At 46.3% G+C, this 24137-nt stretch overlaps 1 protein-coding gene across 2 annotated transcripts in view; it reads right to left on the reverse strand.

Moving 5' to 3' along the window:
• Positions 1–24137, reverse strand: part of TIAL1 (TIA1 cytotoxic granule associated RNA binding protein like 1) — a 710846-nt gene that overhangs the window by 38871 nt on the left and 647838 nt on the right. For both annotated transcript variants that reach the window (XM_086922936.1, XM_086922937.1), the window contains exon 11: positions 5555–5694. In XM_086922936.1, the coding sequence (XP_086779062.1) occupies positions 5555–5694 (140 nt within the window). The remainder of the gene's footprint in view (positions 1–5554; positions 5695–24137) is intronic.

Raw genomic sequence — 24137 nt, forward strand, 5'->3', positions numbered from 1 at the left:
TTCCATGCTAAGGTTGTTGTTTAGCATGACACCCAGATTGCGGACACTGTTGACCGGCTGAGGTTTATCTGGGTTTTCCGGGGGCCAGAATTCCACAGGCAAAAGGCGAGGGATTCGGCTTCCGGGACAAAACAAAACCTCGGTTTTAGAGGAGTTGAATTGGAGGGAATTGCGGTGTAACCAGCCAGCAGTGTCTCTGAGGCAATCGTGGAAAGCTTCCATGGGGATGGAGTTTTCCCCCTCCCATGAAAGGATGAGCTGGGTGTCATCCGCGTAGTTTACTGTTTTCATTTTATGGGTTTTGATTAAAGTAACCAATGGATTTAAGTAAACATTAAAAAGAATCGGACTGATAGAAGAACCCTGGGGTACACCGTGAGGGACTGGGGAGAAGGCAGATTGGAAAGGAGGGAGGGATACAGATTGTTTCCTATCTGTGAGGTACGAGTGGAACCAGAGCAGGGCAGTGCCGTCAACCCCCAGCCTCTCTCAACCTCTCCAGCAGAATCACGTGGTTGACAGTATCGAATGCGGCAGACAGGTCCAATAGGATCAAGGCCACTGCTTGGCCCCTGTCAGCCCGCATACGAAGTTCTTCCATGGCAGTAAGCACTGCAGTTTCAGTGCCATGGGCTGGACGAAAACCAAATTGGAAGTCGTCCAGAACGTGATTCTGCTCAAGATGTGTTGACAGGCAGGAGCTGACCCAACGTTCCACCACTTTCGCTGGAAAGGGTAGAAGTGATATGGGTCGAAAGTTGGAAAGGCACTCTGGGTTCAGAGATGGTTTTTTCAGTAGCGGGGTGATAAGAGCTTGCTTCCAGGGGGTGGGGACGAGTCCACAGCATAGAGATTGATTGCAAATCCTCCGGAGGGTGAGGAATAGCTCCTTTCCGCATGCTTTCCAGGTTTTAGGGGGCAGTGGGTCCAAGGGGGACCCGGAGGTGATGCCAAGTGCCAGTCTCTCAAATTCTGCTTCGGGGATCTGGGGAAAGGCCAGTAGACCCTCCCTAGGAGGGCATACTGGACTCGGAGGATCACGGTTGGCGGTATTGGCTCCGGGGGAAATTGGAATGTCTTGCAATGGGGGGGTTGCCAAATTGTTAATGATGGTCTTGATTTTGTCCGTAAAGAACTGAGCGAGATTGTCACAGAGAGTCTGAGAAGGGGGGATAGTTTTTTTGGCACAGTCAGGGTGTAAGAGGTTGTCAAGGATCTGGAATATGCTTTTCGAACTATTAGCTGCGTTAACTATAGTGGAGCAGTAATAGGACGATTTGCTCTCTGAGATGGCAGATTTGTATTCGCGGAGCTTGTTTTTCCAGATGGTTTTGTTATTATCACAATATCCCTGTCTCCACTTCCTCTCGGCCTGTTTGCAGGCTAATTTGAGAGTTTTCAGGGAGTCATTGTACCATGGAGCAGGTGCTCTGCCTTTGGGTTTACAATGTTTTAGTGGAGCAATAGAGTCCGAGATGGATGCAATCTTCGCACTGAAAGCTCTGTAGTTGTTTTCAACCGAGTTAGTTGGGGAGAAGCTATCTTCCACATCGAAGACATTGGTGGAAGAGCTCAATTTTTCCAGGGCTTTCCAGTTTCTGTACGTGAATTCTGGTAGAACGCTTTTGTTCAGCTTTCTTGTTTTAGTGCTGGTGATATAAAACTTGATAAGTGAATGATCCGTCCAGCTCATGGGCAGAATGTCACTCATGTGTGTTAAGTCAGGACTCGAAAAAATAAGGTCGAGTCGATTGCCTGCTGAATGGGTGGGTTGCTTAACCAATTGGTGAAGCCCCACGCTGTCACAGGACAGCAGGAGATTATCCAGACCAGTATCTAGGCTACCGTTTGGCCAGAGGTTAAAATCCCCTAAAATGATTAGTTTGTTGTGGGAGGTTGCCATATTCGTAAAGGTGGTGAGTAGTGCTTGCTGTTGCGGGATGGTAAATGACCCTGGAGGTCGGTAGCAAATAATTGCCGTGAAGATATCTCCTAGGTGGCAGTTTATGGCCAGGCCAAGGAGCTCAATCCCGGCCACTGGGTCTATGTCTATGGTGTTTATTTGCCAGGAGGCTCGGAAGATAATGCCAACTCCGCCACCACGGCCTTTGGGTCTAGGGAGATGCAAAATATTAAAATCTTGAGGGCAGGCCCATGCTAAATCAATATCGCAGTCAGCTTGAGTCCACGTCTCAGTGAGGAAAAGGACATCTAGATGGTGGGATTCTATGAGGAGATTGATTTCATTAGCATGTTTTGGTAATGATCGGACGTTCAGCAAGCCTCCCATGAGCAGGCCCTTGTGCGTGAAGTCAAGTAGAGGAAACGCTGTGTCTTCAAAGGTGAGCTTACCTTTGTGCGCGGACCCTCGTAGAGTTATCAGTGAATCCCGGGTGTACCGTGGGGGCTGCGGGCAGATTTGGGCATAGTTGTCGGCGCTGGTCGCGTTCTCGTCGCGGACGAGCGCAAACAAGCATGCCTTAAGTGCGCCTTCGGCGCGCAAACAGCGTGCCCGCTGCGCTCGTCCGCTGCGCTTCCGATGTTGGCTCATTATTTGTAGTGGGAGCTGCAGACGCTGGAGGGGGGGCGTGGCCATCAGAGGTGGGCGTGTCTCCAGGCTCCCTCGGCGAGTGAATGGCGCCAAGAAACAAGCGTTTTAGTGCCCAAACAGCTACTGATCAGCTGCTCGGCGAGGCTGGGTAAGTGCCAAGATAAGTTGCAGTGTGCAAATGAGCAAATTAGGCAAGTTAAAAACACGATCACAAATTTTAAAATAGTGCAGTTCTGCTCCCGGCTTTTCGCCTCAGGAGTAACTCTTACAATAGAGCTGCGCTAGTGTTCAACTGTCATAGTTCATTTTTTAACTGGACGATAATAGACCTAACTAGAGCAGATCTGATTATTAGCTGGGCACTTGCTTCATTTTCACATACTGAGCAGTGTTTACAAAACTGGTTGTAAAAGTGGGAGCCGTGAATGTAGTGTGATTCAAGTCAACTTCTATACAATTGAAGGTGTGGGGCACTGACTTTCCGGGGACATCCATAGCAGGGTCATTGCTGCTAGTAGTTCATACATTGTAGCAGTACCCTAGTGCCTAGGGGCCCTTTGTATTTTACCCCTGTTCATGGCTACTTTATATGCCCATTATTAAGGTGCCACTGGAGCACAGCACCGTCATAGGATATCTGACTGCTGCCACTTGATCTACCTACCCCAGCAATTGTGATACGAGCCTGCTTATTAACAAGGTAATCTGGATGTTTGTCTTCTATTATCCCATGTAAGAAACACACTGTTCCTCCTGTGAGTGTGCAGAAAGAGAAAGTTAATTAAGGCACAGGACATTACAAATGGTCACAGTGCCAGATATTGGCAACAGTTGGCGGTGTTGCGCTCTTCTCAGAAGAATAAGTATATGCGAGAAATAAAAGGCAGATTTGAAAAGTTAAATCGGAGCCGTCCATCCAGATTTCTAGTTGGATTATAGAATTAGCCACTGCATCAGACAAATTGAAGGCATATGAACAAAGTTCAATACGTTGGAGCTCAGTACATCTGATAAACATAACCTGACCTTATTTCTTAGATAAGCCAAGCTCCACATGTTTTGTCTTCTTGGTGGATGTTGTTGGAGCACAGCACACACATTCCTCAGCGGAGGACTACACCGAACGTAGCAAAAACCAAACAACTCTCCGTATTCCTAACGATTAAAGGTTCTAGATTTAAAGAGTTTGCATGGATGACAGTTTTGTGGTAGATGGTCTAGGTAAGGACATAGACCATCTACCACAAAACAGTCTAGGAAGTAAATACTCTGTATTTCTGCATAATCAGCGAACATCTTTGCCCCACAAGCCTGGTAGAGTTTAAAGAAGGACATTTTTTTAGATGTGAATGACTTCTCAGCCACAGTGAAAAACCAAAAGTCTGTCAGGTATTTGATACACCAGTCTCCAACAGTCCTGCCTCCCAGATACAACGAAGAAAAAACACTGACATCACTCCTGCAAATATAGGCAAAGGTAATAGGCGCACAAATACTAACAGATCACAGGAGGTTAGGAGAAACATATAAAGATTTCTCGAAATACAGAACAAAGAAAAGTTCTTGAGGATTCCTAATTCTCTATGTATGTGCTAAAAAAGGAAGCGGTGTGAAGGTCTATGGGTGAGGGCAGTACAAAACCTCTTTACCACATTGGCTACAGTTTGGGTCTCGGAGTGAGGTAGATAAGCTATACAAAGAACCATGCTAAACCGAGTGCTTATTACCATCTACTATTTAACATTTACTACACAGGAGTTTTAGTCAAACAGGGAGTAGTTAAAAAAATGTCAATCTATGCAAGATTCAATGTTGGTGAAGAGCAGTAAATGACAAGAATGGCCGAACACAAAAATGGAAGAGTGCAAACTTTGTTTTTTTTTATTTCAGCCTCGAAATCACAGTTCTCTTAATTTCACTACCTGGGCTTCATTTAAGATATAATTACAGCTTAAGTTCAGGTCTGCGGTCTTCCTTTCCTTTACCAGCCAATCGTAAAGATTACAGTGTACATAGTTGCCCATCTGCGCAGATTACCTACTATTGCTACTAATCATTTTGTATAAATCCCTGTCATTGACATTATGCCTCAGGGCAACATCTTGAACTAACATCCTTTCACAGCTACTGGCAAACTAATATCCCCTGTAGATTTGATTAATCAATATACAAAAATAGGCTTCCTTGGGCTTGAACTCTTAATCACAAATGGGATCACTTCTATGTATTGATATACAGACTTCAAGGGTATCATTATAAGAATACATCTTAGCGTCTCATTTTGGTAGGTCAAAATAAGTAGAATTCATGCAAGCTTGTGACGTTTATAACTGGGTGTTTACTTCTTGCACTAAAAGAATAATACGCTCTACCTTAATTTGTTTATGTTTTCTTAGATTATGTCAAAATAAATACAGTCTAAAGTTTAAATGAGGCATTAGCAACTTTTCCTCATTTGGACCCCCTTTTAAATTTTTCTCTCTCTTCTCTGGGTCAAAGTCTGATGGTAAAAAAGTGTAACCACTGCCACGAATTTAAATGGTTTTCTGATTGGCAAGCTCTTTCCAGTTTTTCAACCACATCTGCTATAGATTGTTATAGATTCGTTTTCGGAGCCCACAGCTTCTTCTTCACTGTAGTACTCAGGCTAGACCACCACTTAACCAGCTTCAGCCTGAACTCCTTTCCGAAGACAAAGTAAAGGAGTCATTGGTCTAGAAGCTAGACTGCTTTTGAGTAGCCCTGCAGTAGGCAACCCCTATAATACAAGCCCTATATCCATCCCGACTGAGAAAATGGATTCAATGAAGAGTCAAACAGGTGTGTTGAGGATAAGGCATTTTAATGGAGTGGTCCATGCATTCAGTGGTATTGGTGTGGTAGTTTCTTCTTTTAGAGGGGACAGCGACCTTAGACAGGGAAAGGAAGGAGGAGAGCTGAGAACACGACAACAGTTTTGTCTACAGTAAAGTGGAAAAAGGCTTTCATGTTAAGATAACTTACTCAACTCCAAATCCTGGTTGACTCCACGGCTGTCCATACATTCCATATGAGGGAACTTGCCATCCATTGGTCATATACTGGCTATAGGGCGGAGGAGTTCCATACATCTGGCTCCACTGTCCCCACTGGCTGTAGTCCACCTGGAAAGAATAATAATGTTGAAAGCAGTGTATTCTGAAGTTTTAATTGTTCCTGTTTTAGGGTACATGATGACAAATTACATTAATAGAATATCAGTAAGGTATCATTGCTACATTCTGGAACATATTTTGTGCAACTTTGTGACTTAATCGTTGGATAAAAGCTCCAGGTAATTTAGGGAAATAAAATACAACATACACCAAGCTAGAAATACTTCTAGTCTTCCCCTTCAATGTGCAGAAGTACCAGATATTTGGTTAAAGAGGAATTATCACTCTTCTAGTAACAAAACCTGTGCTGGACGTAAAGCTGCTGAAAAAGTACTTGCGCATAACCTTCCTGCGAGCCACATCAAAAAAGATGGAAAATAATCTGGCTTAAATGGCCTTCTGACCTTTTAAATATCCATGGTCTTTTGGGCTGAGCACAAGTAGGCTTCTGTCCTCACCACAGAAGAGACTATGGTCCAAAACACTATGGATTCACTTAACTAGCAAACAAAATGCAGACATGGAAGTCTCCTTTTATTACACTTCTCTGCTGCACTTGATTGAGCCAATCATGAGATTCGAAATCTCCGGCTGGCGGCAGACAGGTTCTGCCCTCAAATGGTTCTAATCCTTTATCAAATACATACTGTATCATTGTCTCTATTTAGCTCTGCAGCCTCTACACTGAATTATTGGATACCAAGGGACCAGACATTTCCCCAACCTTTTGATATTAAGGCATTCTTCTATGCGAATGATTGACAATAAGTTTTGAAAAACGTCTTCAACTGAATGAAGATAAAACAGAGGTATTAGTGACAGGTAGGAATACTTCCGGTTGTTCAGAAGCCTGCTGGTTAACCCATCTTGGTTTTCTGCCAATTGATTTCTGTTTGACGAAGACCTTGTCTTTGAGATCATGGAGCAGAATGTTTAATTAGCCAGTTTCCTCATCACTTAATTATTGAAAGTCCACCTATTTGGTGCTATCTGATAAGGCACAATCTATGTTACAATCTCAGCAGAATGTAGCAATGAGATTGGTCTGCTGTCTTTGCATATTTGTTGACTGCACATACATCCCTTCATTGGCTCCTGGTTACAGACTGCAATTATAACTCTATGCCTGCTACATAAGGCAACATAACAGCTCTGCATCGGGGTCACAGTGGAGCAGCATCGACTTTCAAAACGGGGACAGTTCAGGAAGTGGCTACAAATATTTCTGATTGGTCAACATTCCCCTGTTTTTTTATGAGATTTCAGGATTCCTGAAGAAAGATGCCTTTCTAAAAACACTGCACTCTTAGAAAACATTTCCATAAATATTTAAATCAAATATTAAGGATTTTAAACTCTGCATCAAAGTAAAGAAACTGCTGGTTAATGTAGGATACAGCCATTTCCATTAAAATATGACAAATAGAAAACAAATTCACATTTATTCAACATGGAATGAACAGTTGAGTATGAATATTTAACTTAGCAACTTGCTAATTTATGTGATCTGAAAGTACTTTTAAGTATACACTCCTTTAGATTGTGGGAGCAAATCTCTCGGTTTGGGTAAATTCAGGACCAACTAGTGTGTGTGTGTGAGCTAAGTTCATGAGTAACAGTATGTTGAGAGGTAGTCAACAGTCAAGAAGACATTAAGCTCAGATAACAAGACAGAGCTGAGTGCAGCCTTGGCCTGCATTCGCACAAGAGACGTTTATGTTGGTTAATGGGCTGAGACAGGTAGAAGGAAAATCTTTTTCTTGGCATGTAGAGCTGCAGAGTTGTACACTATGCATAGATCACCACCTAGTGTTGGGCCCGGATGTTTTCAGTTTGTGGTTTTCCTGAAAAGTTCTTTGGAAGTCACGAGATAGGTGACTCCTCCTTAGGACCACATTGCGCATGGGCATCGGCTCCATCCCCAGATTGTTTTTTGCCATTAGGGAAATTATGTAGCTTTGCAAGTACAGGGAGGATGCCCGTGTAATTTGTATCTAATTAAGATAATACTGGAACAGATAAGGGTAGCCGGGGAGGCGGGTGGGTGTGTACAACTCTGCAGCTCTACATGCCAAGAACAGATGCATACTGGTAAGTAGCATTTTCCGTTCGAGGCATATGAGCTGCAGATTGTACACTATGCATAGATTATATAGCAGTGCCCACTCTTAGCGGCGAGCACCCCTATCTGTTGCAGTAGTTTGGAATAATGTTTTGAGAACAGCCTGGCCCACATTAGCTTGTTGTTTTCTTTCCACATCTACACAATAGTGTTTTGTGAATGTGTGCGGTGTAGGCCATGTGGTTGCTCTGCAGATGTCATGTAGGGGAATGTTCCCTAAAAATGCCATTGAAGCCCCTATCTTTCTGGTAGAGTGGGCTTTAGGAGGAATAGATAGCGTACGTTTAGCTATGTGGTAGCAAATCTGTATGCATTTGACAATCCATCTAGCTATTCCAGATTTTGAAATGGGATTTCCCTTGTGTGGTGGTGAGAAAGACACAAAAAGTTGTTTTGTCTTACGAAAGGGTTGTGTTCTTTCTATGTAGTAAAGCAATGCTCTTTTGACATCTAAAGTGTGAAGAGCTCTTTCTTCTACTGACTGCGGTTGCGAGAAGAAAACGGGCAGTTCCACAGATTGATTGAGATGAAATGGAGAAATGACTTTAGGCAGGAATTTTAGATTGGTACGCAGAACAACCTTATTTTGATGCATTTGCAAAAAGGGTTCTTGAATGGTTAGTGCTTGTAGTTCACTAACTCTGCGCAGGGAAGTAATAGCTACTAAGAACGCAACCTTCCAGGTTAAAAATTGTAATTCACATTTGTGTAGGAGTTCGAAGGGAGGCCTCATTAGCCGTGTAAGAACGACGTTTAAATTCCATACAGGTGAAGGTGGTACTCTGGGAGGAATTATTCTCTTAAGGCCTTCCATTAAGGCTTTAATGGCAGGCACTCTGAACAGAGATAGATGTTGTCTGTTTTGCAGATATGCTGGTATTGCAGCAAGATGTAGTCTAATAGACGTATAGGCTAAGTTACATCTTTGGAGATGCAGTAAGTAACCTATAATGTGTTGAATGGCCACATCCAAGGGATTAATATCGTTGTTAGGACAATATAGTACAAATCGTTTCCACTTGGCTGCATAACATGCCCTAGTGGTAGGACGTCTAGCTTCTTTAATGACATTCATGCAGTCTGGAGGAAGGTTCAGATATCCAAATTCTAGGGCTTCAGGAGCCAGATCGCTAGGTTGAGCTGAGCTGGGTCTGGGTGTCTGATCGCTCCACGGTCTGTGTTAAGAGGTGTGGAGACAGGTGTAATTTGTGGTGCTGTACTACAGACAGTTGTAGGAGTGTGGTGTACCACGGCTGTCTGGCCCAGGTCAGAGCAACTAGGATGAGGATCAGAGAATGCTGCTGACGTTTGCGTACTACTAGTGGCATGAGTGGTAGAGGTGGAAAAGCGTACGCAAATCTGTTTGACCAATTCATCCATATCGCATTGCCTTTGGACAGTGGGTGTGGATATCTGGCGGCGCAGCTTGGGCATTTTGCGTTTTCGTGGGTGGCAAAAAGGTGTATCTGAGGTTGTCACCACATCTGAAAGAATGGCTGAACTTGCATATGAAGTTCCCACTCGTGGGTCTGTTGTGTTTGACGACTTAACAGAGCCGCTATAGTATTTTGTACTCCTGGGAAATGTTGGGCTAGAAGGAATATGTTCTGAGGTATGGCCCACCTCCATATTTCCTGTGCTAGTTGAGATAGTTGGAGGGAGTGCGTGCCTCCTTGCTTCTGTATGTAATAGATTGCTGTTATGTTGTCTGTGCGGACTAACACAGCTTTGTTTGCTACTTGCTTCTCAAAAGCTTTTAGTGCCAGGAATACTGCTAGTAACTCCGGATGATTGATGTGGAGTAATTTTTGTTGCGGTGTCCACCTGCCTTGCATGGTGTGTTGCAGTAGGAGGGCTCCCCAGCCGGAGAGCGATGCGTCCGCAGTCAAGATTATATGAGGAACTGGCTCTAGGAACGGTCGTACCTTGGAAAGTTTTTTGGTGTTCCACCATTGCAAAGAGCGATGAGTTCGACCGTCTACCAACACTAGGTCTGTTAAGTGACCTTGAGCCTGGTTCCATTGACGTGATAAGCACTCTTGCAGTGGACGCATTTGAAATCTTGCATGAGGTACTATGAAGATGCAAGAGGCCATCATCCCTATGAGTTGCATGAACACTTGTGCTGGGAGGGAGTGTTGTGGCTGAAACTTTGTTAGGAGAGTTGACATGCTGGCTATCCTTGCTGGGGTGGGATAAGCTAGCGCTGTTGAGGTGTTTTTTTTGTGGCACCTAAGTACTGTTGTACTTTGGATGGCTGTAGATGAGACTTGGTGTGGTTTATTCTGAACCTCGAGTCGTGGAGCAGCTGGATGGTGGCATGAGTTTGTTTTGCGCATTGATTGTGTGAACTGGCTTTTATGAGCCAGTCGTCGAGGTACGGGAAGACATGGATGTGCTGTCTTCGTAGATGCGCTGCCACTACTGCCAAGCACTTGGTGAACACCCTTGGTGCTGTTGTGACTCCGAATAGGAGTACTTTGAACAGGTTGTGCTGCCCGTCTATTATAAACCTGAGAAACTTCCTGTGAGCTTTGTGAATGGGAATGTGGAAGTATGCGTCCTTGAGGTGTAGAGTAGCCAGGAAGTCGTTTTGTGACGAGGGAGGACTTGCTGGAGTGTGACCATGTGAAAATGGTCTGACTGTATGTATATGTTTAGCGGTCTGAGGTCTAAAATAGGCCTTAGAGAGACGTCCATCTTTGGGATAAGAAAAAAAAAAAGAGAGTAAACCCCCTTGTTTTGCTGGTGCAGAGGAACTAGTTCTATTGCACCTTTTTCTAGCAGAGATACTACTTCCTGCTTTAACAGTGACAGATGTTCTTGTGACATTGGACTCTGTTTGGGTGGTATGTTTGGGGGGGGGGGGGGGGGGTAGATGTTAATTCTAGACAGTAACCTGATTGAATAATTTGCTGCACCCACCTGTCTGATGTGATGTTGATCCATGCAGGAAGGAAACGTTTGAGTCTTCCCCCCCACAGGAGTGGAGGCAGAGAGGGAGGTGTTGTTCTTGCCTCTGCCTTTGTTGGTGTTACCCCTGTAACCCCCTCTCTGGTAGCCCTTGGTGAATGTGGATTGGCCAGGGGTTTTGTAAGTAGAGGATGGACTTTCTGAGGATTACCCTCTTGTGTTGCCTCTGTACGATGAGCGACGTAAAGAACATCCGGGAGCTTGCTGCTGCAAGGCTCCCATAGATTTGGCTGTGTCGGTGTCTTTCTTCATTTTTTCCAAAGACACGTCAACATTTGGGCCAAATAGGTGTGTTTCATAAAATGGCTGATTAAGTATGGAGTTTTGCACCTCAGGTTTAAAACCTGAAATACGTAGCCAGGCATGTCTACGTAGTAAGGTGCTGGTGTTGATTGCCCTTGAGGCTGTATCTGCAGCATCTAGGGCACAACGGATGGAAGTATTCATGATATTTTTACCTTCCTGTATAAGTTCATTAGCCCTGTCCTTGTATTTGTCTGGTAGGCGCTGCATTAGGGACTCTAGTTCGTCATAATGTGCCCTGTCGTATCTGCCCAGCAAGGCTTGGGTGTTGGCAAAGCGCCAGATGTTAGCTGCTTGTACCGCAGTTCTTTTGCCAGAGGTGTCAAGGAGTTTAGATTCTTTGTCTGGTGGTGAGGCTTGCCCTGTTTGGGAATTAGCACGTTTACGTGCATTGGATACCACTAAAGAATCTAATTGTGCCGGACCTTTAATATAAGCTGGGTCTGAAGGGGCAGCTTTATATTTCTTCTCAATGTGGGGATTGAGGACCCTAGCTCTAAAGGGGTCTTTAAAAATTTCTGTTGCGTGCTTGATGACGCCCTTAAGCATTGGCAAGAGGGTTGTAGACCTTTGTGTGTTGTCAAAGGTGTCTAAGAGGAAGTCTTCCTCCACTGCGTCAGTGTGTAAGTCAACCCCTTGATATTGTGCAGCCCTCTGGACTAGCAGGTTAAAACCTATGGTGTCCTCTGGTGGGGAAGGTCTGGAAGGATAGGCATCATCCTGTGGAACATAAGTCACATCAAGGGTGTTGTAATCATCCCATGGATTAGGTGACTGAGGGGAACTATTAGCCTGTGGTAGGTAATGTGCACCTCCAACTTCATAATCAGAATCTGTGTGTACGTCATCGTCTGGATTAGGAGATGGTGTAGGTGAATGCTGTGGTGGAGGAGGTGTATGAATAGGAGCAGTATGGGGAGGTGGAGCAGAAGTGACCCTTAATGGAGAGGTTGCAATGTCTCTCTTCTTTGCAGGGGGGAGGAGGTACTGGCGCCTCAAGTGGTCTCTTCTTGGAGAAGAGACAATCGTCCCGTTTTGAGATCCTTTACAAGAGTCTTTTGTTGTGGATCCAGTGTAAAATGTTCTTGTGAGCCAGGTACATCCTTTGGTGTCTAAATTTTCGGCTCCGTAGGTTTTTTAGGCATCGAGTCGGCAGTTAGCTTTGGAGTGTGCCCTTTCAAAGTGTCTTTTGAGGGAACCTGTATTTTCGGTTCCAAGGGTTTTTCGGCTCCGATGAATGTGAATCTGGAGCTTTGGCTGATTTTTTGCTCGGCTCCGAGTGCGGTTTCGGTGTCAATGAACCGCTGCCAGTCTTCGGCGCCTTGTGCTTGGGTGTCGAAGTAACGGTCGACATGGAAGATGAAGATGGCTTTTTCTTCGGTGTCGGTACTGGGTCGGCACCGGAAGTAGGCTGGCTCGAGCCCGAGCCGCCTGAAGGCTTTGTTGTCTTCTTTGCCGGGCCCAAAGGCGGGGTGTTAGAAGCAGTGTCTCTGTGTGCACCTGAGCCCGAAGTTGAGGGTCTGACGGGAGCCTTTTTAGATGGTGTCGAGGAAGGGGTGGGGTCGACGGTCTTTCTTACGACCCGTTGAGCTGGAGTGACCTCCTCCACGTCGGAGTCTTCGGCATCTGATGATCCGATACTTTCTTCGGTGTGCTGGTGTTCTGGCACGTCGACGCCTTCATCGAAGATGTCGTCGGGAATCGGAGCTGACGAGCGAGCCATAGTTCTTCAAGCTCGTTGGTCCCGGATCGTCTTCTTGGAGCGGAATGAGGCACACGCTGAACAGTCTTTGGCCTCGTGCTCCGGTGAAAGGCACAGGTTGCACACCTCATGTAGGTCGGTGTGGGGAAACTTCGACCCACATTGAGGAAACTTCTTGAATGGCGTCCTTTCCATGAGCCAGAAAGTGAGGCCTAGGTAGGCCCGAAGGCCTTCGTCGACGACCGGAAATGAAGTTGGTAGAGATTCGCGTCTTAGATTGCAATCGAGACAATACAGTCTAACTGGGTGAGGATCGCGCGCCGAAGGAAATATGGTTTCAAACCGGAGCGCAGGAAACACATCCGAGCCCGATGGCGGAAAAAAACAATCTGGGGATGGAGCAGATGCCCATGCGCAATGTGGTCCTAAGGAGGAGTCACCTATCTTGTGACTTCCAAAGAACTTTTCAGGACAACAACAAACTGCAAACATCCGGGCCCAACACTAGGTGGCGATCTATGCATGGTGTAGAATCTGCAGCTCATATGCCTCGAACATTTATTTTTAGATAGAGGTAAAATGCCATCCTGCAGCCTCAATCCCTCAGTTTAATAGTTGTGGTGATGCCATAAATAATGTCAGACAGTTCAAAGAATGAGCCTTGACCCATCTTTAAACTCCATAGAAACAATTATGGAAAGCAGCTCCGGATCCTCGTCAAAGGTCACAGAAAAAAATGCAAAGGACATAAGGGCGCCACTATTTGGTTCCAGTCACGTCACATCTGCCTGTTTCAGATGCCACCTACCTGATGGCTTTCCAAATCCAGTTTGCCATTATTATCCATCAACCTACCTACCAGAAGATAAAGACTGAATGGATGCTTCAAATCCATTTCTTGTCAACGCAGACAAAAATTTCAGTTGAGCTCATGGAGTCCTGGGAATGCAATTACTCCTTACTTTAAGAGGATAAAAGGGAACAAAGATCATAGATGTAGGATTCATAGTCTTATTGTGCCACCTACTTCTACCTCCCTACCTTGGTATACTAAGCTGTACAACATAAATCCCTCCTTCTGAAGGTTGCTTCACTATCTGTTGCTGGGTCTGCACTATATAAATGCCACACACAAACGCATATGCATAGAAGAAACTCTCGAAACAAGGCACCCCGCCAATGACTGCCATAATCTGTACATAAAAGCTTTTACTCTACCCTTTTAAAAAAAGAGTATGATGGGTTGTTTTCAGGCTCTTGCTGAGGAAGCAATGGTCCCATGTACTCCCAATATTAATAAACGGTACCAGAACCTTACATATATGCAAGACAACTTACAAATTACAATTGTAAGGCCAATCCACCTCACTGGGGAGCTGGCTACTGGGGCATATTCTAATCCAGGATTCTCAGATGTGAACAGGTCACCCTATACCTCACAATCCCAGCTGAGACTTGATGCATTCCCTCAACCACTCCTAAAAAGGTACCATAAGGACTCAGGAGGCAGCTTTACCAGCACCAAGAAGCATTACTGAATCAGCAGTGACCCATGGCAACTAATTACTTTCATCAGTATATGAAATATCAAGACCAGGTGCTCCTTCTATGAGAGTACTACTGTGTATGGACAGAGGACTGCTTCTTCACAACTTCAGATTATCTTCAGCACAGAAAACATAGGTCACTGGATCCGGTTCCACAAACAGGAGAAATAAGACTTGCAACAGTCAACTGCTGACAACTGCCTGCTTCAAGCAAATTCTTTGAAAATCCAATCTAAATGAATATTGCAACAAATATCCTTGAGGACTGGAAGATGAAGAAAAAGAAAAAGTACATCCTTCTTTAGGCGTGGAAGGTGTTAAAAAAAAAATACTTGGGAGTGGTGGTTGGTGATACAAAGGTAATTGGTGGAGTCTGATCAGACAGAGGTGTGGTCCAGGAAGCTCTCAAATGATAAATCCCAGGACTAACCACAAACCTTTCTAGGCAGGGTCTACTAACTTCCCACACTGCGTTCAAGGTGGATGCATGCCCAACCTGGACTCACCTGACACTGTGGTCAAAGGTGGATGCATGCCCAACCTGGACTCACCTGACTCACGTTAAAAGGAGTCCGGCGCCACCAGATGCTACTGAGTGAAGTATAGACAACAAAATCTCAAAGAAAAAGTAGACTGAAGGAGACACTGAAAGGCAAGTGTGGGAAACCACCTCACAAACAGACGATGAGAAAGAGGAGAAGGTAGACCAGGATAAGAAGCAGACTGCAAATATACACCACTGATGCTCGATGTATAGAATTTGCTTATTAAACAAACAACGAGAATGGAGTTCTTACATATAATCGTATTTGCATATTCTACAACCAAAGATGAGTTGGCAGTAATGTATTGCCTGGGGTTTGACATCTGTGTGTTACCCCCTTGCTGCAGAGGCAAGCATTGCGTGCACCGCTTGATCAAGGTCCATGAGCAGTTTGTTAAGACTTGGAGTCACGAGCACTGTTGGATTTGCGATATCGTATTGGTATCTAGGGAACCCAATAGGGCTGCACGCCACTCCCATAGATGTAGGAGTGTATGTGGAAGAAGATGTGTGCCACACACTGACTTCACCTGGACGTGCAGTTAATACGATAAGAGAGTGACAGCCCTGTTGCACCCTAATGTCCAATATTTAGCCCAATGATGTTCAATGGTCATGTCCAATTGTCTCCCTTCTCTAGGGAAAACACTACACAGGAGAAGTTCCCATTGTGTTTTTAGCAATATTCCTTTGGGAAACAATCCCTGTGCCCAGTGCTTGGGTAACTTGGAGGAAGATAAATGTCTTAACCTGCTGGAGTTTGAGGTCATTAAAAGGAATTGGGAAATGAAAGGGAATGATTTGAAGGGTAGTAATTGCACTTGTGTGACTGGGCTGCAGATACTCAACCACACAGTTTAAGATTGGAACTGGATCCTGTGCTAGTGGCTCCTGATGGGTACATATATGATAGAGTTCCAAAGTTTCATTACATGTACCATCCCAGGCTCTTGTAGCCTTGTTCATCTTTTCCAAGGAGACCTCTACATCACTCCCGGGCAGTTCCTATTTAATAAAAGGGCTATTTACTATACTGGACTCTTGCTCTGGTTTAAACCCTGATACACACAACCATGTGTGTGTGCACAGTACCATTATATCTGATAATTGTCTGCTGGCAGTAACTGAATAGTAAAAAGCTGGACTGCATGTGTTAGCTTCGATCTTACCCTTGAACACTATGCTCTCCCCCATCTTTTAAAATTTTTCACAAAGGTGTTAGTTTAGTACCCTCCTCTCATCCCACTAATGTTGGTCATATAAGGAGAGAAGATCATTTAGGTTTGCAATCCCAAAGTGAGTAGCCACTGCTCTATTTTCTTACCAATTGTATGAAATCTTTTGCTGCTCCTGTCAGTGGTGTTCAACTAGTTGATGTTTTACTGGCTCCTTGCAGGCACAGTTACAATTAATGTATCTGGTTCTGAAAATGATTTCATGTACCTGTGAACTAGTGAAAAGGGTCTATACTTCTTCACTATGGTTGTAAAGGTAACTACTTTGCAAGAGCTGTGTTTCATAAACCTCCTTTGCTCTAGTCTATTGGATAACACTAGGCCACATTTGAAGGAAATGTTTTTCCTTTGTTAAGGGAGGAGACACACTCAAAGGAAGCATGATTCCTTATCCTCCAGCTGGACCCCATATGTATCTGTAGTTCATCTGGTATGGCCATGTTATATAGAAAAATTGCCCTTAATGTGGTGATGGGTGGGTATGTTTCATCTCTTCCTGTTCTGATCTGGTCTCTTCATGTTGTGATAACGTTTCAATGTATTACCATGTTTTACCTCAATCTAGAGTATCCTCATTATGTTAATCTATTCATCCATCCAAGCACCCATACTCAATCAATCCATCCTGCCGTCCTATCGGTCAGCCTGCAATTCTGGTTCTGGAGTGCGAGGTCTATAAACATTGCTCCTGTGTCTTCCTTTGGTCATTTGTATCCTGTTTCATGGTCATCTTGAAAGAAGACATAATATTATGCCTTCTAGCTTAGTTTGCATTTTTCAGCACAGTCAAGGCTTCAACATCAATAGCCTAGCTCCTCTTTTGCATACTGTCATCTGTTTGTCCTTAGCCATCGTTCAGTAATAATCCACTTTCATCGCCAAGACAGATGGTTTAGGCTTTTGAAGCATATTGTTACATTTTGTTTTGGATCTGTGTTAATTCTGGAACCTTTCAAATGTTGATGTTTTTGACAATGAAGGTGCCGTTTTGTGCGGTGTAGTCCAATTCTTGTGGCTTCAAAGACTTATGCTCATGAGGCATTTTTAAGGTTACCTTTTCGGTGTCAAAAGGATTTCTTCCAGTCACTCATGGAGTACTTTGCGCCTCTTCCAATGTGTCCAAGCCCTCGATATCCAACGGTACTTAGCAAAACTTTCTTCTTATGAGCCATAACAGCCTAACTAATGCCCTTCTCTTTAAAGTATTTGATATAAATGGAGTGCAAAATGTGCAGTCTTCACATTTATGGTCCTTAGATAGGAAAAGCTTACAGTCCTTGAAACTATTGAGCAAATGTTTGATGGCATTTCAGGCAAAATATAAATGCAAAATCTAAAAGAAGTGTTTCCCAGGTCTTTTAAAGTTTTGGTACCAAAGAGAGACAAATAGCCCTGAAACTCCCAAAATAGACATTCTCCAATTGTTGACTTCTCGTTGGATCTCAAACTGATATACCGGGCAAAGTTTTTGCTTCTGAACCCAAATGCGAAAACTAATCTAGAGATGGAGGCAACGCAAAATGGCTTTGTGGGCTAACACATGTCACTCTGCCTGTGATCAACTACAATTCAGAAAAGGGGGTGGTGATGAACAGAGTGTCTGAATTAAGCAGACCACTCTTACCCAGTCCAAAGATCAGGGCTTGATCCATCACCGTTATTCATCTCACTGCCCCATCCCAGCTCAGAACCTGGCTATATGCAAATCAGTCTGTCCCTGGCCCAGTGCATCATGGGAACAGGGCAGACTAAACTACCAAGCCAATTCTTCACCAGAAAGGAGACAAGCTACCGGGGACCGGTTTCTGGCATTTCAGCCGTCTTCGGCCCGGCTTGCTTGAATCCTGATGGAGCAGTGAGAAAGGGACTCATGTCTGAGTATACCCTGCCACACCTATAGTGGCCAAAAACGAATCAGAAAAGGGGGTGGTGATGAACAGAGTGTCTGAATTAAGCAGACCACTCTTACCCAGTCCAAAGATCAGGGCTTGATCCATCACCGTTATTTATCTCACTGCCCCATCCCAGCTCAGAACCTGGCTATATGCAAATCAGTCTGTCCCTGGCCCAGTGCATCATGGGAACAGGGCAGACTAAACTACCAAGCCAATTCTTCACCAGAAAGGAGACAAGCTACCGGGACAGACTAATTTGCATACAGCCAGGTTCTGAAACTGGGATGGTGCAGTGAGCTAAAAAACGGTGTTGGATCTAGCCCTGATCTCTTGACTGGGTGAGAGCTTTCTGCTTAATTCAGAGACTCTGTCCCTCACCACCCCTTGTTGTAAATATTTTTGTCCACCCTAAGCGTGGAAGGGTATTCTCAGATGTGAGACCCTTGCTCATTGCACCATCAGGATTCAAGCAAACCGGGCCGAAGACGGCTGTAATGCCAGAAACCGGTCCCCGGGAGCTTGTTTCCTTCCCAGTGTAAGAATTGGCTTTTGTAGTTTGGTTGCCCTGTTCCCATCATGCACTGGGACAGGAACAGACTAATTTGCATACAGCCAGGTTCTGAAACTGGGATGGTGCAGTGAGCTAAAAAACGGTGTTGGATCTAGCCCTGATCTCTTGACTGGGTGAGAGCTTTCTGCTTAATTCAGAGACTCTGTCCCTCACCACCCCTTGTTGTAAATATTTTTGTCCACCCTAAGCGTGGAAGGGTATTCTCAGATGTGAGACCCTTGCTCATTGCACCATCAGGATTCAAGCAAACCGGGCCGAAGACGGCTGTAATGCCAGAAACCGGTCCCCGGGAGCTTGTTTCCTTCCCAGTGTAAGAATTGGCATTTTTAGTTTGGTTGCCCTGTTCCCATCATGCACTGGGACAGGAACAGACTAATTTGCATACAGCCAGGTTCTGAAACTGGGATGGTGCAGTGAGCTAAAAAACGGTGTTGGATCTAGCCCTGATCTCTTGACTGGGTGAGAGCTTTCTGCTTAATTCAGAGACTCTGTCCCTCACCACCCCTTGTTGTAAATATTTTTGTCCACCCTAAGCGTGGAAGGGTATTCTCAGATGTGAGACCCTTGCTCATTGCACCATCAGGATTCAAGCAAACCGGGCCGAAGACGGCTGTAATGCCAGAAACCGGTCCCCGGGAGCTTGTTTCCTTCCCAGTGTAAGAATTGGCTTTTGTAGTTTGGTTGCCCTGTTCCCATCATGCACTGGGACAGGAACAGACTAATTTGCATACAGCCAGGTTCTGAAACTGGGATGGTGCAGTGAGCTAAAAAACGGTGTTGGATCTAGCCCTGATCTCTTGACTGGGTGAGAGCTTTCTGCTTAATTCAGAGACTCTGTCCCTCACCACCCCTTGTTGTAAATATTTTTGTCCACCCTAAGCGTGGAAGGGTATTCTCAGATGTGAGACCCTTGCTCATTGCACCATCAGGATTCAAGCAAACCGGGCCGAAGACGGCTGTAATGCCAGAAACCGGTCCCCGGGAGCTTGTTTCCTTCCCAGTGTAAGAATTGGCTTTTGTAGTTTGGTTGCCCTGTTCCCATCATGCACTGGGACAGGAACAGACTAATTTGCATACAGCCAGGTTCTGAAACTGGGATGGTGCAGTGAGCTAAAAAACGGTGTTAGATCTAGCCCTGATCTCTTGACTGGGTGAGAGCTTTCTGCTTAATTCAGGGACTCTGTCCCTCACCACCCCTTGTTGTAAATATGTGATCAACTACAAACAGAAAAAACTAGTAGAAGACTGAAATACCCAACCATAAGATGGCAGGCTAATATTCAGCTTGTGCATGTAGAACAGGTTTAGACAGCTACTTCTCGCTGGGGCCAGTAATATGCTAAGTCATATATTGAAGCATCACACCCACTTTAGAATTCTGCAAGACTATTGAGCTGAACTATTAGTCCTTATTATAGCATGCAGCGGCATAAGTGAACTTTCCCAAATCATTAATTTGCAGGATTACGATTAAAGAACAAGTTACTTACCTTCGGTAACGATGTATCTGTAAGAGACATATATTAGTTATAGATTCCTCACCTTAGAATTACCCCCAGGCGTCAGACTGGATCAGGAGAAAACATTTCTTAGCAGTACCCCTGCACGTCGGTAGGTGGCGTTGGTTGTCTCTGCGTCAGTCGTCAGCGTCAATGGGATGACGGGGTCTACTTAGACGCCACCCCGGCATGCTTATGTCAGTTCGGATAAGACTTTCTACGCCAGAAGCGCAGAGACATGCAAGACACTGACCACTGGTACACAAAACTAGGGCCCTGTAAGAGTCTCTATCCCTAGAAATTAGTTCGCAGAACGAGGAGGATGGGTGTGGCGGTAAGGAATCTATAACTAATATACACTCTTACAGATACATCATTACCGAAGGCAAGTAACTTGTTGATCAGAAAGAGACTGTTAGTGATAGAATCCTTACCTTAGATTAGATACCCCCAGCAATACCAACCCTGGAGGTGGGTCTGCGAACTAAGTTCACACCAGGAAATCTTGGGAGAACAGAACAGCTGAAAATGCTGCCTCTGTGGACTTGGCTGTCCAGGCAGTAATGCTTGGTAAACGTGTGCATGGATGCCCACGTGGCTGCCTGGCAGATGTCAACCAGCAGAACTCCACATCTCAAAGCAGTAGTGGCTGCAGTCGCCCTGGTAGAATGGGCACATAGTCCTACGGAAGGCGCACAGGAGGTCGCAATTCCACTCACGACGAAAAGCATCGATGAGCGAGTGCCGCCTTGGAAACTCTAACGCCCAGAACTGCTGACATTGCATGTTCTCTTCTGTGGCGAATAGATCTAACCAAGGCTCTCCCCACTGACAAAAGAGACCTTGCACCACCTCAGAGTGAAGATGCCATTCGTAATCCATCATGCACCGGCAGCTTAGTTCATCCGCCCTGGTTTCAAGGGAACCTCACAGGTGTTGAACCACCAGAGTCATACCCTGATGTTCCAGCCATGTCCAAAGGCGAAGAGCCTCTTAACATTGGGTCCACAACCCCAATCTGTCCTGTTTGTTGCAGGACCACATGGCGCTGGTGTTGTCCGTGAACACCTACACTACTCTTCTTTTGACAGAAGGAAGAAATGCCTTCAGTGCAAGACGAATCGCCTGGAGCTCCAGAAGGTTGATGTGGAGCCCGGACTCAGCTGGAGACCAGAGGGCTCTGATCTCCGTTACTCCTGTGTGCCCCCCCCTCATCCAAGGAGTGACTCATTTGTCACCACTGTGAACTCTGATTGGGGAAGGGAGCGGGACGTGCTGTTCACCCAATCTGGGTTCATGAGCAACCACTGCAACTGACTTGCAGTCCACTCTGAGATCTGGACGACATCAGAGAGATAACCTTGATGCTGCACCCACTGGAACTTCAGGTCCAACTGCAGAGCCAGCATATGCCATCTGGAATGAGCTACCAGCAGGATGCAGGAGGCCTTGAGGCCCAGCAGTCTCAGGGTCATTCTAACCGAAATACGGGATAGAGGCTGAAACATTGGTATCATAGCTTGAATATCCCGGACACGCTGCTCGGGAGGATAAGCCTGAAACTGCTCCGATGAAAAGGAGCTTCGGAGAAGGAATCAGGTGTGACTTCGGCACGTTGATAGTGAGCCCCAGCGAACGCAGGAGGTCAGCCGTAGTCTGGAGGTGGGAGAGACAGCCTGGGGCGAGCCCGCTTTCAACAGCCAGTGGTTGAGAGAGTGGACTGCTGGAACCTCTGATCTGCACAGATGAGCAGCAACCGCTGCCATCACTTTCGTGAACACCCGAGGGGCGCTGGTAAGGCCAATGGGGAGCACAGTAAACTGAAAATGCTCGCGGCCTAACGTGAACTGTAGGTAACGCCAGTGAGCAGGCAAGAAAGGGATGTGAAAATAAACGTCTTGCAAGTCCAATGCTACCATCCAGTCTCCAGGGTCGAGGGCAGGCAAGACCCGAGCCAAGGTTAACATTTTGAACTTCTCCTTCCGGACGAAGCTGTTAACGTCCCTGAGGTCAAAGATAGGACGCATGCCTTTGTCCTTCTTGGGTACCAGGAAGTAGTGGGAGTAGCAACCACAACCTACTTCTGACACAGGGACGGAGAAGGGCCAAATGATCCTCGGACATGCGATGGAGTGTTGGTGGCATGGAGGAAGGGGTAGTCTCAAAGAGGAGGGAGTAGCCCCTTCAGACTATCTGCAAAACTCACCTGTCCCACGTGATGTTGTGGCAGTGGGGGAGGTGATGGCGAAACATGCCGCCCACTGGCAACTGGTGGCCCGGAAAGATCGGACTAGGAAGGTTTTGGAGGCTGCTGCAGAGGGGGCATTGGTGGACTGGCCCACTCGCTGGCCCCCAGACCTGCGACGCTGGGTCCCACGTCCCCAGGCACGCATAGGCTGGGAAGCTTGCGCGGTTCCGTGGCTCTGGGTGGAATGTGGTGGGGCACCCCTTCCTTAGCCACGAAAGGGTTGAAAGGCAGACTGCATGGGGTGAGAAGTTAATGCGAGGCCCAAGGATCTGGCTGTACAAAAGGGGGTGGTGATGGACGGAGCATCTGAATCAATCAAACACTCACACCCAGTCAAAAGATCTGGGTTTAATCCATCACCGTTCTTTAGCCCACTCTGCCACCCCAGTTCAGACATGGCTATATGCAAATCAGTCTGACCCTGTGCCTCATGGGAACAGTTCAGCCCGAACTGCCAAGCCATGTCTTCCCTGGACCGGAAACAAGCTTCCGAGGATCTGTTTCTGGCATTCCAGCCGTCTTCAACCCGGCTTGCTTGACTCCAGTGGCAAAGTCAGCAAGGGACTCACGTCTGAGCATACCCTGCCACACTTATGGCGGCCAAAAGCGGTACAAAAGGGGGTGGTGATGGACGGAGCATCTGAATCAATCAAACACTCACAACCAGTCAAAAGATCTGGGTTTAATCCATCACCGTTCTTTAGCCCACTCTGCCACCCCAGTTCAGACATGGCTATATGCAAATCAGTCTGACCCTGTGCTTCATGGGAACAGTCCAGCCCGAACTGCCAAGCCATGTCTTCCCTGGACCGGAAACAAGGATCTGGCTGTGGCCCTAGAGTCCTTGAAGGGCTTGAGCACGTTGTCTGCCTTGTCACCAAACAGGCGAAGGCCATCAAAGGGCATGTTCAAAAGTGTGGATCGGACATCCCCTGAGAAGCCAGACGTTCTCAGCCAACCCTCAGGGCTACGTGGAAACCGTTCTACCCAGTGAGTAGGCGGTATCCAGCCCACACGAATGGTGAACTTAGCTGCGTCTCGACCCTCGACAACCGCGAGGGCGAGAATGGCCCGGGCCTCTTCCATGCACTGTGGCAGCACTTGGGCGACCGTAACCCACACCCTGCGAGTATACCAGTCCAAGAGACATGCGGTGTTTACCAACTGCAGTACTAAACTGACGGAAGAAAACATCTTCCCAAGATGATACAGCTTCTTGGATTGCCTATCTGGAGGAGCAGTAGGGAATGCGCCTTTTGAGGGCGAGGCTTAGACCACCAAGCTCTCAGGGGTAGGATGTGGGGGAGGAAAAGTGGGTCGTTCGGGCCGGGCGGTGGCGTACGCCAATCATTCTGTCCACAGGAGCCCCTGTGCAGGACTTGGACCAAGTGCCTTGAGGATGTCAGTGAGGGCCTAATTAAAAGGCAGCAGGGGCACAAAAGACGTCGCTGCCGGCTCAAGCACCTCAGTCAGGAGGTTAGTCCTGACAGCCACCGCAGAAAGCACGAGGCCTCAGCCGCCCTACGCAACACCACAGTGTAGGAAGCTCCCTCCTCCGTAGCCACAGTAGGGGGAGAAAGCATACCAAGGTCTGGGGAGGTACCCAGACCACTGCCATCACCCAACTCCTCTCGCTAGTCTGGCTCCTTAAGTTGGTCTGCTAGAGGGTCAACAGAACCCACCCAGTCCTCCTCACCCTCTTCTGGGTGATACTCAGGGTTGTAGGAAATGCCAGGGATGAACAGCGCTGGTACCAACATCAATACGGCGCAGTGTCCAAGTCGGGGTGGGGCTGGGGTCGACGCTGGTTGGG

Source organism: Lissotriton vulgaris, chromosome 5 (assembly GCF_964263255.1).
Source record: "Lissotriton vulgaris chromosome 5, aLisVul1.2, whole genome shotgun sequence".
NCBI lineage: Eukaryota > Metazoa > Chordata > Amphibia > Caudata > Salamandridae > Lissotriton > Lissotriton vulgaris.